This window comes from Rhinopithecus roxellana, chromosome 18 (genome assembly GCF_007565055.1).
Source record: "Rhinopithecus roxellana isolate Shanxi Qingling chromosome 18, ASM756505v1, whole genome shotgun sequence".
Lineage (NCBI taxonomy): Eukaryota > Metazoa > Chordata > Mammalia > Primates > Cercopithecidae > Rhinopithecus > Rhinopithecus roxellana.
The window spans coordinates 51062917-51081745 of NC_044566.1; the positions used below are offsets into that span (position 1 = coordinate 51062917).

The window sequence follows — 18829 nt, forward strand, 5'->3', positions numbered from 1 at the left end:
CATTGGGGCATAGACTCTTCCAGCCTTCCAATCTGCCATCCTCTTGTTAACACATGGTCACCATGTGGATGCTACAGCTCTATGCATCATATTCTCACTCAACTGTGTCCCAAGGCAGGAAGTGGGTGTATGTGTATGTGTGTGTGTTGGAGGTGACGAGAGAGCAGTGCATCCAGGACAGTGAGAAGCTCTTCTCACAACCATCTTTTCTTCTACCTGGGAAGGCTTGCTAGAAGCCTCCTGGCAGACATTCTCTCACATCTCAGGCCACGTGGCTTCCCCTGCACCAGTCACTGGCTAAGGGGAATGGGATTATTGTGCTTAATTCCAGCCAAGTATGATATATCTGACTTCTGTTTAAAAGGAAAAAAGAGGGAATGAACATGAGGTAGGCAACTAGAAATGTCTGCTTTGCCACACCTAGTCTCCAGCTGTGTTGTCCAGTCATACCTCCAAAAGCTCACTTTTCTTCCAGGATTATATTCTGGCTATTTTTATCATTTTATTGATGGTTTTTAAAAGTCATGAACTCAAGGAGGAGCCTAAAATATATGGGCTTGCCCAGAATTACAGGGCTTCAGTGAGTCATGTCCCTTCCCTGTGCTGGCTTTACTCCAGAACGTTTTATGAGATGTAATTTACAAGATCCATGTTTTTTCCATTTTAATTGACATATAAGAGGATAATGATTCTTACAGTTATAGCACACTTACCTTTAAAAAAGCAGATTGTGTCAGCTGTGAGAAACACATCAAGGGGCTCAGCATTGGGTTGCATCAAAAGTTATAAGGGGCCATAATATTTTCTTTTTGGGGGAAATTTTTGATCCCGTTAAGTGAATTCAGTAGTGTTTATTTCAGTAATTGGAATTATTTACTTGAGCATTTTTAAATGAAACCAGCTCTCAAAGGAAGTACATTTCAAATGCTTTTCAACACGTACATGAAAGCAAACAGCAGCTTATCAATTTTCTGAATGACTAGTGGCTGTCTAGCACATGGCTGTCCCCAGAAACAAAATTCCTTAAATGATAAGCCTCCCCGAGTGTATGTTCCAGTTTCTTTCTGTCCTGGGTTGGACTGTCCTAGAATTCCTGACTTGCATCTTTTATGAATCATTGTCAGTTGATGTAAGAGATGTCCTAAAATGGCTTTGAAAACTTCTTGACATATGTACTCCTCCCATCCACCTAAAGAAATATATTCCTGTGAGTGAGTGGCATTCATAAAATGACACAAAACTAGATAAGCTCTCTAAATGCCTTGCTTCTAATTAAACATCCCTGGAATTGTATGGTGTACATTTCCCTGGAGCATATCAGGTTTTGGCTGATGTTTGTTTTTGTCAAGAATTTGTCGATTTTGAAACATCTCTGGGCTCCCATTTGGGGTTGGTGTGGAACTGCCTTGTGTTGGCAATGTGTACAGCCCCATTTCCCAGCAGATGGCCTGGCAAGACACACATGTGGCAAAGAACATGCCAGTTCCTTTCTGCCCAGAAATTTTATCGCCTGTCTTTTGCCTCCCTGATGGCCATTATAGGTTTCTTTGCAACTTCAAAAGCATAATTTTGAAGGTAACTGAGGGAGGCTATTTGAGGGGCCTTTTCTTTTACCTCGTGCCTTCATTTGTAGTACTGATTCTTAAAAGACTGTTCTCTTACAGCAGAATAACTGGATTGTGTGAAATGTCTTAGGGTGATAATATTTGATGAAAGTAAAGTTAGAAGACATGTAGGAATTTGCCTTTCATACCTCTTCTGGTTTTTTAAAATTTATTTTTAAACAGTGTACCAGAATACACACACGCGCCCCACAAAGTGAGGAATGGTGTTCAGAATGGTTCTTCCAATTTTTAGACTATTTTTGGAACTTCTCTTTTAGAATTAGCCTATAGAAGAGTCTTAACACTTATAAGCAAACTACAGATGCTCCTTGACTTCCGGTAGGCTTACATCCCAATAAACCCATCATAAATTAGAAATATGATAAGCTGAAAATGTATTTAATACACCAAACCTACCAAACTTCATTGCTTAGCCTAGCCTATCTTAAACATGCTCAGAGCACTTACATTAGCCTACAGTTGAACAAAATCATCTAACATAAAGCCTATTTTACAATAAAGTATTGAATATCTCATATAACTTATTAAATATTATACTAAAAGTGAAAAGCAAAATGGTTGTATGCGTGATTGAAGTATGATTTCTATGGAATGTGTGTATTGCTTTCATCCCATTGTAAAGTTGAAAAGTTATAAGTCAAACCATTGTAAATGAGAAGCTGTCAGTTGTCTCATTATTGTATAATTGTACCTGGTTTTGATGAAAACTCTACTTTGATCACCTTATTTACCAGATTTGAAATCACTGAATCAGTCACAGCACATCAATGCTGAGTGTAATGGTGTAAATAATTTAGTTTAACCCCTTAGTTTCTGATGCGAAAGTGATGGTTTGGAGAACTTACTTGACTTGCCGAAGTTTACCAGCAAGTTAGCAAATAGCTTCCAACAGAAATCAACTCTAAGTATCATTTGACTATTTATTAAAAATCAAATGTTTTTAAAGAATACATAAATGTCACTATGAAAGATACTAAAAACCAGCCATAGATTCTCAAGATCCTTCTGAAAGCAGCCCAGAAGTCCCTGGGGCTGTGGCAGGACTATTGTAAAACTTGTGTCTTTCATTTAAAGCAGTGTATAGAGGGAAATTTATAGCACTAAATGCTCACAAGAGAAAGCAGGAAAGATCTAAAATCGATACCCTAACATCACAATTAAAAGAACTAGAGAAGCAAGAGCAAACACATTCAAAAGCTAGCAGAAGGCAAGAAATAACTAAGAATAGAGCAGAACTGAAGGATATAGAGACACAAAAAAATCCTTCAAAAAATTAATGAATCCGGGAGCTGGTTTTTTGAAAAGATCAACAAAATTGATAGACCGCTAGCAAGACTAATAAAGAAGAAAAGAAAGAAGAATCAAATACAAGCAATAAAAAATGATAAAGGGGATATCACCACCGATCCCACAGAAATACAAACTACCATCAGAGAATACTGTAAACACCTCTATGCAAATAAACTAGAAAATCTAGAAGAAATAGTTAAATTCCTGGACACATACACCCTCCCAAGACTAAACCAGGAAGACATTGAATCCCTGAATAGACCAATAACAGGCTCTAAAATTGAGGCAATAATTAATAGCCTACCAACCAAAAAAAGTCTAGAACCAGACAGATTCACAGCTAATTCTACCAGAGGTACAAAGAGGAGCTGGTATCATTCCTTCTGAAACTATTCCATTAATAGAAAAAGAGAGAATCCTCCCTAACTCATTTTATGAGGCCAGCATCATCCTGATACCAAAGCCTGGCAGAGACACAATAAAAAAAAGAGAATTTTAGAGCGATATCCCTGACAAACATCAGTGCGAAAATCCTCAATAAAATACTGGCAAACTGAATTCAGCAGCACATCAAAAAGCTTATCCACCACGATCAAGTTGGCTTCATTCCTGGGATGCAAGGCTGGTTCAACATACGCAAATCAATAAACATAATCCATCACATAAACAGAACCAAAGACAAAAATCACATGATTATTTCAATAGATGCAGAAAAGTCCTTCAACAAAATTCAACAGCCCTTCATATAAAAAATTTCCATAAACTAGGTATTGATGGAACGTATCTCAAAATAATAAGAGCTATTTATGACAAACCCACAGTCAATATCATACTGAATAGGCAAAAACTGGAAGCATTCCCTTTGAAAACTGGCACAAGACAGGGATGCCCTCTCTCACCACTCCTATTCAACATAGTGTTGGAAATTCTGGCCAGGGCAATCAGACGAGAGAAAGAAATAAAGGGTATTCAATTAGGAAAAGAAGAAGTCAAATTGTCCCTGCTTGCAGATGACATGATTGTATATTTAGAAAACCCCATTGTCTCAGCCCAAAATCTCCTTAAGCTGATAAGCAACTTCAGCAAAGTCTCAGGATACAAAATCAATGTGCAAAAATCACAAGCATTCCTATACACCAATAACAAACAGAGAGCCAAATCATGAGTGAACTCCCATTCACAATTGCTTCAAAGAGAATAAAACACCTAGGAATCCAAATACAAAGGATGTGAAGGACCTCTTCAAGGAGAACTACAAACCACTGCTCAACGAAATAAAAGGGTACACAAACAAATGGAAGAACTTTCCATGCTCATGGACAGGAAGAATCAATATCATGAAAATGGCCATACTGCCCAAGGTAATTTATAGATTCAATGCCATCCCCATCAAGCTACCAATGACTTTCTTCACAGAATTGAAAAAAACACTACTTTAAAGTTCATGTGGAACCAAAAAAGAGCCCACATTGCCAAGACAATCCTAAGCCAAAAGAACAAAGCTGGAATCATCATGCTACCTGACTTCCAACTATACTACAAGGCTACAGTAACCAAAACAGCACGGTACTGGTACCAAAACAGAGATGTAGACCAATGGAACAGAACAGAGGCCTCAGCAATAACACCACACATCTACAACCATCTGATCTTTGACAAACCTGACAAAAACAAGAAATGGGGAAAGGATTCCCTATTTAATAAATGGTGCTGGGAAAACTGGCTAGCCATGTGTAGAAAGCTGAAACTGGATCCCTTCCTTACACCTTAGACAAAAATTAATTCAAGATGGATTAAAGACTTAAATGTTAGACCTAAAATCATAAAAGCCCTAGAAGAAAAGCTAGGCAATACCATTCAGGACATAGGCATGAGCAAGGACTTCATGACGAAAACACCAAAAGCAATGGCAACAAAACCCAAAATAGACAAATAGATCTAAATAAACTAAAGAGCTTCTGTTTATACAGCAAAAGAAACTACCATCAGAGTGAACAGGCAACCTAAGGAATGGGAGAAAATTTTTACAATCTACCCATCTGACAAAGGGCTAATACCCAGAATCCACAAATAAATTTACAAGAAAAAATCAAACAACCCCATCAAAAAGTGGGCAAAGGATATGAACAGACACTTTTCAAAAGAAGACATTTATGCAGCCAACAGACACTTGAAATAATGCTCATCATCACTGGTCATCAGAGAAATGCAAATCAAAACCACAATGAGATACCATCTCACACCAGTTAGAATGACAATCATTAAAAATTCAGGAAACAACATGCTGGAGAGACCTGGAGAAATAGGAACGCTTTTACACTGTTGGTGGGAGTGTAAACTAGTTCAACCATTGTGGAAGACAGTGTGGCAATTCCTCAAGGATCTAGAACTAGAAATACCATTTGACCCAGCGATCCCATTGCTGGATATATACCCAAAGGATTCTAAATGATGCTACTGTAAAGACACATGCACACGTATGTTTATTGCAGCACTATTCACAATAGCAAAGACTTGGAACCAACCCAAATGTCCATCAATAATAGACTGTATAAAGAAAATGTGGCATATATACACCATGGAATACTATGCAGCCTTAAAAAAGGATGAGTTCGTGTCCTTCGCAGGGACATGGATGAAGCTAGAAACCATCATTCTGAGCAAACTATCGCAAGGATAGAAAACCAAACACCGCATGTTCTCGCTCACAGGTGGGAATTGAACAGTGAGAACACTAGGACACAGGGTGGGGAACATCACACACTGGGGCCTGTCGTGGGGTGGGGGCTTGGGGAGGGATAGCATTAGGATAAATACCTAACATAAATGACAAATTAATGGGTGTAGCAAAGCAACATGGCACATGTATACTATATGTAACAAACCTGCACATTGTGCACATGTGCCCTAGAACTTAAAGTATAATAAAAAATAAAAATGAAATAAAAAATAATTTGTGTCTTTATGTTTAAAAATAAAGTATCTTCTTATTATATTTTTTAAAAAATGTATCTTGGCACAGTGGCTCATGCCTGTAATCCCAGCACTTTGGGAGGCCGAGGCGGGTGGATCACTTGAGGTCAGGAGTTCAAGACCAGCCTGGCCAACATGGTGAAGCCCCGTTTCTACTAAAAATAAAAAAATTAGCTGGGTGTGGTGGCAGGTGCATGTAATCCTAGCTACTTGGGAGGCGGAGGCCGGAGAATTGCTTGAACCTGGGAAGCGGAGGTTGCAGTGAGCCAAGATCCCACCACTGCAGTCTAGGCTGGGAGTTTTTCTCTTAAATGTTTCTAGCTATCTTGCTTATTTAAGAAAACAGGAGGAAAAATTATTTTCACCCATTTTTAGAGCATGATTGTGTGTGTGGAATTTATATCAATTGTCCTGTCTGCCTGCTAAATTTTCTTGGAGTATGCTGAAGTTTTGGCAAAAATTTTGTTGGTGCTGCCAAAGCTATTTGCAGAAAAGCCCAGCTAATTAAAATCCCTACGATGTCATAACACTTGAAATGAACCAACTTGGACATAAGACAGTAGAAGTTATGTTGATTTTATTCTTAATGGCCATTTTGTTTGCAAAGACCTCAAATTACCTACCTAACTGCATTAATCCCAACATCAAGAATGAAAAACCCAGGTACCAACATGGAACGGTTAACTCTAAAGACCGACTTCAGGCCCATTTATTTGTAAGCTCTCTTGTTCCCCTGTAAGCAGTTTGTGGGCAGGAACCAATCCTCCATGGCTTTGTAGGCCCCATGGTACCCCACAGAATGTCCCACCAGTACATTTTCTGTAAGTCTTATTTGAACAAATGAATGAGAATTTGATCTTGTCTTCTAGGAAATCATTACATCTGAGAGCAGGCTCATAGTGTGCACAAAATGTGAATGCTTTGATTTCTTTTTATTGTGGAGTAGTATCTACTGAACTGACTACTAGAATTGAAATTTCTGTGTGATTATCACTCCTTTTGGTGACACTGTACTGAATGAAATAGGAAGCAATGAACTTCAGGCTCTCACAGAAGAAGGCTAAAGTACTACTTATTCTATTTGAATTGCAGGAATCGTAAATCTAGTTTTACAATAAAGATGAATTAGGAAAGCTACAAAATACCATAATAAAAATTGAAGTGGGTCCAAAAAATAAATAAGCAGTTTTTAGTGTATAACATAAATCTATCACTAAGGCATACATACATAACTTTTTTTCTTTTCCATATATTTTATGTAAAATGGCATTTCTCAGAGTAATGGGATTTCTTTGAAAATAGAATGGGTAAATGTGTATATAATGACTCAGCTGGATCAGCTAGGTGGTGGCAAAATATCCCTCTCCAGTGAGATCCATTTTCCCTGCATCTGGTAAGTCTCATGCCCTAGTAAATGCTCACAGCTTGGTTTGCACCACAAACATTCTGTAGCTATAATGCAGTCCAGCTCCTTTACTTTTCTTTGAGTTTTTTAAAAAATTAGTTCTCCTTCCCAACTAGATGGATGTTGGAATCCATCTGATGGAATTTTTGCCAAGTACTCACAGCATTTATCAAGTCCATTGGCCTGAGGTTATGTGATAACTTAAGGACTTAGGAGAAAAAACATTTTTTTTTTTTCTGTCATGCAGTTCCTGATGTTTGTCACAGGATAGTAAAAATGTCTCAATTCTTCATTTTTAGATAACAATCAACAGAGACAGTGGTGAAGATGTAAGCTCCCCCAAACACGGGAAGGAGGACCCAGACAACATGCCTCATGTGGGTGGCAACACTTGGGCTGGCGGAACAGGTTGGTGGCACAAGCATTTTCCTGAGTCAGCCTTCCCGAGGTTTCCCAAGCCCATCAGGCCAGCACAGCGCCCCTGAGAAGACTCAGAGACCGACTTTCCTTCTCAGCCTCCCTCATTACTCAGTTGGATTGTTGTCTTGCCCTCTACCCCAGCATGACATCAAGGCATGCGAAGAGCCTGGCATTTGGAGTCCCACAGGCTCTGCCACCCTGTGACCTAAGAACATGCTGACCCTCCTGGAGCTGCTTCATCAGTCAAAGGGGGATAGTGTGAACCACCTCAAGTTGTGGTGAAGATTAAATGAGATTACAATTGTTAAGCACTGAGCACGATGCCTGGCATCAAGAATATTTTCACTAAAGTGTTAATCCCTTCTTTCAAATTCCATGACCTTGGGATCATGCCAGAAATCCACAGTAAATTCTTTCTTGAGCAACTGACTTTGAAAAGAAATGGTCCTTGTCTTCCACGTCTTAGAAGTATGTTGAGGGTGCAAGATTTCGAGATAAGGCTGGTTGCAGTCTAAACCGATGGCTGACTCCTTCCTCTTGGCTGCCCAGCTAGGGCATTGTTCCCAGGACTGCCGTCTTCCTTTTTCCTCTGCGGCAGCTGGAGCAGACACATCTGCGAGGCCACAGGAATAGGGCCAGACTGTGTGCGCACTGTCTGAGCTTATCTCACCATGAGGAGTGCTGGCAGGAGCTCTGTACTTCACCTTCCTTGGGATGGTCTGTGCCTCTTGGCCTTGACAGCCTCGGGAGGAAATGGGTTTCTCTGCTGAGACAATGTGCTATCAAATAGGCCTGTGGACTTCTTGCCTACTCTGTTTATTCATCAAGCATCAGCTTTAAAGTAAGGCTATTTTTAGAAATGTCCTTTGATCTGGAAGTTAGTGTCAAGCCAACAAGATTTAATCCATATGGAATGCATTGTGGAACGAGCCAGCCAGATGTGGTTTCCCAGCAGTGGACTACTCTGGGGGAGAAGTTCCTATTTGTTACCAAACTTGAATTTACTAGCTCACGTATCTGTCCAGATTGAGGCTACATTTGTTTCACCTGGCTTTTAGTTTTCAACTGATCAAGGCTCCTTGGCTTCAATTTCTCTTTTTCTCTCTGCCATTCTTTTCCCTCAGAATTCTTTTCTTTGAAGTGAGCTCTGGCCCAACAAGTCATCTGATTCCCCTTTCTTCATCAATGCTCCTCCCTTGCCCACCCTCCCCATTATCTTCCGAACGGGTTTGGAATGTCCAGCTTAGCTTTAAGACTATGCCTTGCAGTCTTAGAACCTCTGGTAAGCATTTTCATTTAAATAGTACAAATTAAAGGCTCTGGGAAGTGGAGATCATGAAGAGCACCACCTGCTCCACCCCAGTGCAACTTTCCCCGGGGCCCTGTGACTCATGTGGCCAGTCACTCACACCAGCTTCTGATGTTTCCACCACTTTCTCCCTTTCACCAGAATGATAACATCTCAGCACCTAGGAAACTTTCAGCTCAAATTCATAATCCACCCATACTCAGGATACCCTGCTGTAGGAAAGGAGTTAGATCCCAGAAACACCTTTTCCTCCTATAGCTCATTGTCACTGTCCAGTTACTGCACCCCTCCGCCTATTGGCTGGCCATGAGTAAGAAATGGGAGTCACACACATCCCAGAAGGAATTTTCCACCACCCATTTCTAAATAAAAGTGAAATATGTTCCAATCAAAAGATTAAAGTAGTGTAATTAATAGGCAGTTCTCATGGTATTTCCCAAAAGGAAATGACCTACCTGGACTTTCAGAAGGGGAGCAGTTCATATTGAGTTCTTGGTTTTAGTTTTATTAGACCAGTTAAAGCTCAGTGGTGAGGTGGGGGTGGGGGTGGGGGTGGTGATGGTGAAAGAAAAATGTAATATAATTTACCCAAAGTCTAAAAGCCTTCAAACTTTCCACTTTATGAAACTAGAAATTGCCTAATTCTGCATAACTAGGCTTTGTTTTATAATAGTAGAAGCAGTCCGTTATATACCTTTTATGATGTGCCAGATACTGCTGTAAGCATTTTAGCTTCATGACAATCCCATGAAGTAAATAATATTAGTATCCCTACTTTATAGAGAGGAGCCTGAGACACAGAGAAGTTAAGTAATTCCCCAAAGATAAATGGCTGGTGGGTTGGAACCAGAATTCAAACCCAAGCAGTCTGGTTTAACTATATCATAATATACTCTATAATAGCAGCGTATTATAATATACTGTACTGTACTATACTGCCCCTCCAATATTGGATTCTCTTCTAAGTTCTCAAGTTACATGTGAATAAACAGAAGAAACGGGTTACTAGTATCCTAATCTACCCCTAAATAGGGTTAACAAGCTTATAGCCCAAAGGCCAAATCTAGCCAACAGATATATTTTTTTTCCTCTGGTCCATGTAGTGTTTTAAAATAATTTCAATTTGGATATATTTAGACAAGATAAATCCTCTCTAAGTTAGTCAGTGTCCCTACCACTTTTTATCATATGACCTACCTGGCCTTACAGGCGTTTACCATATGAACAGTTCATACAATGTTATGTTATAAAGTGTAATAGGTATATGTACTATGTATTATGTGAACTTGAGTTTCTATTGAAAGACTGTTCTAAAGCTGGTGGTGTTTGTGTTATATACTGTTCAAACCAAAAGTCAAAGTTGGTGTAATAATTGGCTTCTAATCTTGGCTAAGCCAGTGATATCAGGTCATGAATATTTAGCCTCTCTGTGCATTATTTTTATAACTTGCAAAGCAGAAAAAAACAGTGTTTATAGCCTGACTGTCCAGGTATTTTAAGGAGAACTAAGGTAATACCTGAGGGAAGGGAACAGTGGTTCATTTAATTAGGAAATATATACTAAGTATCTATTGATATTCAAACCACTCTTATAGGTGCAGTAGTACAAAAATAAATAAAATATCTCATCTATCATATAGTTGGTGAGAAAAATAAATATGAAAGGGTAACAAATAGTACACAAGAGCATGAATCCCTATGAGGTGGCAGCATTAGCTAAGGTGTCGTAGAAGTTGGAGTAAGCCTTGATATATAGGTAGTATTTGAATGGATGGGGAAAAGGAAAAACATCCTAAACAGGAGAATACATCTTTTTCCAGAAGAAGGTAATTTGACTGTTTAATTACTAGTTAAGTACAGTTAATATCCTCCACAAGCCTGTCCTAAAACCATGACCCAACTTTTGTTCTGTGGTGAAGTTCAGCTTTATCATCCGAATTTCCATATTTTCCTTCCAGGGGGAAGAGACACGGCAGGCCTGGGTGGCAAAGGAGGCCCTTACCGGCTGGATGCAGGCCATACGGTGTACCAGGTCTCTCAGGCTGAGAAAGATGCAGTTCCTGAGGAGGTCAAGAGAGCTGCTAGAGAGATGGGCCAGAGAGCATTCCAGCAGAGGTCAGTGTTCCCATCGCGTTTAGAGCAGCACTGCTGTTATGGTGAAATGCCACGGTGGACTGTGGGGAAACCTAGATTTGTGTGCGTTTCCACCTCATGCAGCAACTCGGACCTCAAACTGAAATCCACAGCCATCCCCATCCCTAACTGAAACAGCCAAATAAACAAAATCCCCTGTTCTTTCTACTCGGGCTCCTTAAAATCTAAAGCTCAAATCACCCCGTCCATGTCTATCTGTTCCTAGGCAACATAGGGAATTCAGGTAAGTCTACACGATGGTCCCTTCGTGCCCTCAGAAATCTTGCAGATTAGTGTGGAGACAGGACAAGGGAACACACACACACACACACACACACACACACACACACAGAGAGAGAGTTAAGTGCTAAAGTCATAGGGGTCAGAGATTGTCCCCTCTAGCAATGCAGAGAAAGGCAAGTTTAGTGGGCTGCTTGAGGTGCGGCCAGAACTCAGCTAGGATTTAGAGATGGGAAGAGAAGAGCTAGAATATTCCAGAAAGGGAAAACAAAATGAGCAGAGGCACCAGCGCAGGATGAGCATAGTGTCTATGGCAGAGAGAGGCAGCTTGCCCATGTAGGATAATGGGTACCAGCTCGGGAGGAGGGACAGTGAGTTTAAATGGGGAGGCCTCATCAGTGAGTAGAGGCCTTAATGTAGGCCAATAAGCCTGTGGCCCTCGGACATTCCCCAGCTGTTCTGGGCCACTACAATTGGAGCCATTTAAAAAATAAGAAGAATCCACATGATGTTACCCTAGACATCCACATGTGTACTTCAGCTAAAAGTGAAAAATACCAAAGAACCACCAATATTTCCTTTCAGATTCCAAGACCTGGTAATAGTTTGGGAAGCAGATTTACATTTTTGTGCTGCATGAGAGGAGCTGGGCGCAGTTAGAAAAAAGCATGCTAAAGTGTATGAGTTATGAAATTCCTCCCACGTAGAACATCTGGTATTACATTACATGCTGTGCTTCCACATCCTGCAAGTAAACAGTACAGGACAATAGAGACAAGAATGCAGGCCCTGCCGCCACACCCTCAGGAAAGCCTGCCAGTTCAGACCCTCCGGGTTCAGGGTTCAGCAGGTAAATAACACACTTGATGCTAGAGGCAAGAGTGTTGCTCTCAGCCCTTCTGCTGGCTTCCCTGGTGACTGTTAACAGTTTATCTGTCCTCTTTGTGCCTGAATTTGCTCTTCTGGAAATAAAATTCACTCTCCCTTTCTCCCAGGGAGGTTATGAGAACAAGTAACTATGTTAGGAATGAAAGTGTTTAAACCTTTCAAAAAAAGGTAGAGAATAGTGTAGTGAACGGTCTTGTTAGAATGAAAGTTCTCTACATTTCTTATGCATTATAAAGTATGCATTTAGGAAAAGAACTAAACAGTTGGGCATGTGTCATTCTCCCCTCCCCAACTAATGAGTTCCTATTGTTGCCACCCTTAAAACCTGCCAAGTAATTATTCAGTCTAAATTTTTGCCCAAGTGGACAGGTAGATAGAGTGTTCTGGCACACACATAGTTCACAGGGAGGCAGAAAGGTAACAGTGCCTGTACCTCCTTCTCCTGTTGCCATAATAGGAGTAAGGAGTGTGGTTCTGTTAAAGACAGTTGCCCTACAGGGGAAGAAGGGGCATCTGTGCCATAACACAAATGAATTTAATGGATGTAAGAGAGGAAAGAGGACATGGGGAAGGGATGAGGAAAATATACACATCTAGTAAGTGCTGCAGAGAAGAGTCTCAGTTGAAGTGAAAGAGAATACCATAAGGTGGTTGAAAGACAGAGGAGTTGGGCAAGGGTGTGAGAAACGAGAGAAAGAAACAGAAACACATGGAGAGCCTGAGAAAGATGGGGCACAGCAGAACACCAAGAGAAAGATGTTGCTTTCTATTTTCATGTAGAAATGGAACTTTCATCCCATTTGGTGAGTATTTCATTTAATGCTGCTGAAAATTTTTCAACTTTTTTATTAGGAACTTTTCAAACATAAGAGTTGAGAAGAACGTATAATGAATGCTATGGACCCGACCCCCCAACTCCAAGAAGAAAAATCTGGCCCCACTCCTAGTCCTCTGCTGGCTTCTTTTGAAGCTAATCCAAGACTTCTATCATTTCATTGTAAATATTTCCAAGTGTATCTCCATAATATAAAAACAAAAAAATACAAACTCACAATACTATTATTAAATCTTTAAAAAGTAATAATTCTTCACTATCATCAAATAATAAGTTTTAAAACAATTTTGCCACTTACGCATATGCAGAATGAGGTCAGTTCCCACCATTGATCCTTTTATGGCATCCTGTACCTTTTCTCCATAACTCTTATCACTGTTTCCCATTATGTGATTTGTGAATAGTTGATTATCTCTCCACTGACTATAAGTTTCTGGGGGGCAGGCATCCGTCTGTTTTGTGCTCTAGTGTAACCCCAGGACCTACACCCAGAACCTGGTATGTGGCAAACCTTCATATGTATTTGTGGAATGAATGATACACACATGCATACAAGTAATGGAATCATCCTTTAGTACCTAATTCAGAGACTGACTGAAACTAGGCAGTCCTAGCTATGAGCCAGAAAGTTTGCGCTAGTGCCTTGGAGAGCCTAATGCTGCTAAGTGGGTTCCTGACATCATCAACACAGCATTTTGATAGCATCTATGTGTATCTGGTTTTAAGCTAGATACCAGCCCCTACATATCAAGAATATATTAACTCAGGCAGACTAACAAAGACAGACAAGCATAAAATGTGAATAAAATAGAACAGAAACATTATACCAGTGAAAAGCAAATGAAATAGACAGTGAGGTACATGTACACACTTAGAAAAAGCGTTTAGGGTGGGCACCAGCTGTGGAGATTGCATCCACTACCATTTGCAAAATTAATCAGCCTCACACAGTGGATCTAAGCTTATGTTTGTTTTCCTTATAATTGATTCAAAATTATAGTATTTAAGTCTGACCTATAAGAAAAAGTAAAATGAGAACTAAAATTCCCAGACTCTTACGTAACAATAAATACACCCTTTAAAAATATACTGTGCCAACAAAATGCAGTTAGTCCACATAGATTACTAGGATGTGAAGCAGCTGTGCCCTGCAGTTTTGATCAGGGTTAAAGAAGCAGAAAGATATATTTCCAGCTAGTTTTGTGGGCTTGAGAGTATTAGCAATGGGTACCTCATTTGATCCAGAGGCTAAAATTTCTCTTTTCTTTCTACGTCCCCTGCTTCAGTCATCATCTTTCAAATTTTATCAGCTTTGATTGCCTTGTAGGTGATCTTTCTGAAAACTGACACAATCTGGAATATGGTTTCCAGATTTCTTCATAATTAAAACAGCATGTGGTGTGTTTTGGGTGCAACATGATCGCACCGGTGGTAGCCCTATAACTGGAGCTAATTCTGATCACTCTGCAAAGACCAGTCTGCTCGAGGTGGCTTACCAAATGGCTAGCTCCTTCCTTGATATGTATGTGTGTATGTACATATGTGTTTTTATGTGTGTATATATGTTTGTATTTACGTATACACCTACAACCCATACCTCCAACATTCCATGTGCGCGCACCCACACACACACAGTAGTTTAGAAAATTGTGTTGTGGTTAGGCTTTTGAGATATATGTTCATTATTCCCTGTCCTAATATCAGTACCTTTTATATTTATAGAAATATGTGATTAAATTAGCGCATTATGGATACGGCACTGTAAAACCCAAGAGAGGTCACCCAGCAAATGAACTTTCTACTTACAGTTAGGTTAAGTTGCTGCATTTTAAATATTCCTGAGTTGTATTTTTATTTCAGCCATTCAGTTCATTTTGAGCATCCATTGTATGTTAGGTGCTATGTTATATATATATATATATATATTTTTTTTTTTTTTTTTCTCTCTCTCTCTCCTCCATCCCCTCCCCACCCCAAGGACAGCTGTGTCTACATTTGTTTCTAATCAGTGCTAATCTCCCTTCTTTGAGAAGAAGCATATTGACACACACACACACACACACACACCAGTTTAGGTATGAAGGGGTAGGTGGCATGTCCTGCATTGTTCATTGTGCCCAGCTTCTGTCAGCTTTGATACTTGAGACATAACTTAATCTAATAAAAAGTCATAGAGAGATTTCAGAGACTTCCAGAAACTAAATACAAGAGGTATTGTCAGGAGGTCAAGTCCTATACACATATTTCTTTTTATTCTTCAGGACTGAGAGTTAATTAGATTTAGAAAGGCACCTTGGCATGTCACCTCAAGATACAACCATTCAGATATTATAGTGGCCTCGTCTGTATTTACCTTTTAATAGTATTTTCAAAGAGCCATCCAGCAGCACTTATTGAGTGCCACTGTGTGCCAGGTATTGTGGTAGGTACTGGAAGTTCAATGAAAAAATAAAACATGATCCTTCTCCCTGAGGAACAGAATAGAAAACATCAGAGTACCTCCCATGTAATAAAATTATTTGTCATTAAATTTTTGTTTCAGTTATCTATATACATACATGCATTTGTGTTTACAAGATCTCGATGTAAAACATTTCCTACTATGGAAAGAAAAATTTGAAAACACCATAAGAGAGGGCAACAGGCCTATCTATTAAAGCAATAAAGTACGCAAGTTTCATGGTAGATGTCTGTATAGGGCACATGAAAAGGGAATGGCCAGCTTTATGCAAGGGCTCAAGCAAGACTTCAAAAAGAATGTAGCCTTTGAGCTAGATCTTGAAACCTAAGTTGGTATTATCCAGTGGGGCGATAGGGCAGGAATGCCCGTCTATCCCATGGTAGTCGAGGCCTAGCATTACATAATTGTAATAAGCTTCTAGAGCTCTCCCCCATGGTGAATGGATTGTTCCCAACCCGACAGGGAAGAATAGAGAACATTTATTCTCATTCAGTATTTGAGGTTTCTGTTTTAGCTCAAGGTGATAAAAAATATACATTAGATAAGAGTTTCTGCTATACACCTAGGATTCATATCTCCAACATTGCATGCACATACACACACACCAGTTTAGAAGATTATGTTATGCTTGGGCTTTTGAGATTTGCACTTATTATTCTTTGTCCTAGTATCAGTACCTTTTATGTTAATAGAAATTTATAGAAATGTGTATTGTGGATTGTGGATTGTGGACACAACACTGTAAAACCCGAGAGGTCACTCTTTGAATGAACTTTCCACTGACTATTTAAGATGCTGCATTTTAAGTAATGCTGAGTTGTATTTTTATTTCAGTCATTCATTTCTATTTATTCTGAGCACCCATTATGTTAGTTCCATGCTAGGCACTGTAAAGATAAAGATGAGAAAGACTCAGCCCTTATCTAAAGGAGCATAGAGGCTAGCTGGGGAGACAGAAGGCAGATAGTTGCATGGAGAGCAGATTCTCTGAGGGAAGAATGAAGTGAGATAAGAGCACAGAAGAGAGACCTGGGGGTCAGAGCAGGCTTCCTGGAGGAGGCAATCATTGACTTGAGTCTTGAAGAGTAAGTGGGAGTTAGTAGGCAAAGTCAGGGGAAGGACACTCCAAGTGGGAGAGAAGCACTTGCAGGGCATGTAATGTGTATAGGGAGCTTCCAGTGTGCTGGTGGGGCTTCAGTGAAGCAAATGATAAAAACTGATAAAAAGGAGCAGCATACTGGGAAGACAGAATTTCAAAGCTACAGTAATATTAAAATACAATTGTCCTGTCTAGATTACACTGTCAGCGATTTTAGAAAACTCTCACATAGGAATACAGAGCAGCACATTCACTTACGTTCTTTAGGCTTGAACTGTTATCTTGGTCAACCAAATACATGATCTCAATCTTAAAAAGCAACCCATGGGAACCCTCTTAGGAATCTGCCACATGAACTGATTGGCTGCAAACATCACAGTATGGCTTTGGGATATAGCAATGGTGTACCACAAAGCCAATTCATACTGGCTCATGAGAGCCAATGGTGCACATTTTTTTGTAACTCACTGTTCATAGCTTGTAACTGATCATGGTGGCAATATTTACATCATGGAAATCAGCAAACACTACAAATCTAGGACTTTTTTCTTGTCCTAGTTTGTTAACCATTTACTAGCACACTACTGGATGTTACCTTCTTTGAATATGGAAGCATAGCTGGAGACATCACTTCTTGCCTTTTCTCATTAACATGAATCTGAGTTTCCACGAAGTTTGCTAAAGTTCTAGCAGGAGGTGAATGAAAGTAAAAACCCACATTTATGTGATTTAAGCTGTTAACTTTTTATACTCCTCTGGTTTCAGGCTAAAGGAGATCCAAATGAGTGAATACGATGCTGCAACCTATGAAAGGTTTTCAGGTGCTGTTCGGCGACAGGTGCACTCCCTCCGAATCATCCTGGATAATTTACAGGTAATGTTCTACTTATGGACCAAGAAAATAACCTGGGTCCAAACCTGGACACATGCCTAAAGTCTTGGAGAAAATTATCTGAACCCTAATTAGCCAGTCCAAAAAAATGTATCGGTGTGAAAATGTCTGCATAAAACTGGACTATCCATGTATTCTCTATGTCCTCGGCTCCTCCTCCTTCTGCTCTCCCCTTGCTCTCGCATTGCCTGCCCTTTTGTAGTCACAAAACTCTCAATGCTGAGGAACCAGTTAGTACTGCTACTGCTCCTGAAAATATTAAGACACTTCAGTATTTCCTAAGCATGACTATTGTTTGGAGAGTTCACATTAGAAATTGTGCTCTGGTCAATTTACACAAATAATTTAGGAGGGGCTGAGTGTTCCTTAAAATCACAAACAAAATCAGATTATTTTGTCTAAAGAGAAAGCAAAGCCTCATTTCAGGGCAAAGGGAGAAGGGTTGGGAGCCAAGCTGTACCCTGCTTCTCCATTCTACTGTGGAATCTTGTGTTTCTTTTCCATGAAGTATTTCAAGCTGATCGCCTTTCCCTTTTTGGTTCTTATTTGTAATTGTTCTTTTGGGGGAAGTTTCATTATTTTTGCTAAGTATTGGGGATTAGAACTTCTGTGATGCAGTTTTTAATCCACCATTTTAACCCAAAACTCTGGAAAAAGCCTCATTTTTCAAAAGATCTAAACTGTATCCAGAGATTAATAAAAGTTCTGTCATTTCCAAGAGGAAAGATCTTTATAATAATTAACCAGATGTCTAATTTCAAAATCTAAGAAATGTAAAAATTAAACCATTTGCTTTTTTAAAAATCCATATGCAGTTATTTAGGATAAAACAGCGTAAGATTTTATATAAACTATGTGAACAACATGATGTTGAATGATTGGATCGTCTTACATAGTTGCTCGTTTGACAAGTGTTCATTGCCCTGGACATGGAGAGCACCAGGACAGTGCCAGGTTGGCTCTGAGCTTCAGGGTAAGGCAATAGTTGGCTAAGGGCCAAAATGGGTGATTCAGAGGATGTGAGGGTAATGGGAGATGGTTCCTATCCTAAGACTGGAGAATGAGTATGGTTCAGTGATTCACTCACGACTTAAGTTCTCAATGCACACCAGGCATTAGAGATAGAAAACTAAGATACAGCTTCTGCCCTCAAAGAACGAACTCATAGTCAACTAAATTTCCTAAGTTCTGTAGAGAATTTTGCACACGATGCTATGAGACGAAATGAGGAAAGGCTTCATGGAGAATGTAATGTTTGA

General features: G+C 39.7%; 1 protein-coding gene across 3 annotated transcripts in view; it reads left to right on the top strand.

The window, feature by feature from the left end:
- The window catches only part of VWA8 (von Willebrand factor A domain containing 8), a 382692-nt gene that overhangs the window by 330155 nt on the left and 33708 nt on the right, over window positions 1-18829 (top strand). For all 3 annotated transcript variants that reach the window (XM_010374503.2, XM_030922264.1, XM_030922265.1), the window contains 3 exons: window positions 7593-7701; window positions 10981-11137; window positions 17444-17552. In XM_010374503.2, the coding sequence (XP_010372805.1) occupies window positions 7593-7701; window positions 10981-11137; window positions 17444-17552 (375 nt within the window). The remainder of the gene's footprint in view (window positions 1-7592; window positions 7702-10980; window positions 11138-17443; window positions 17553-18829) is intronic.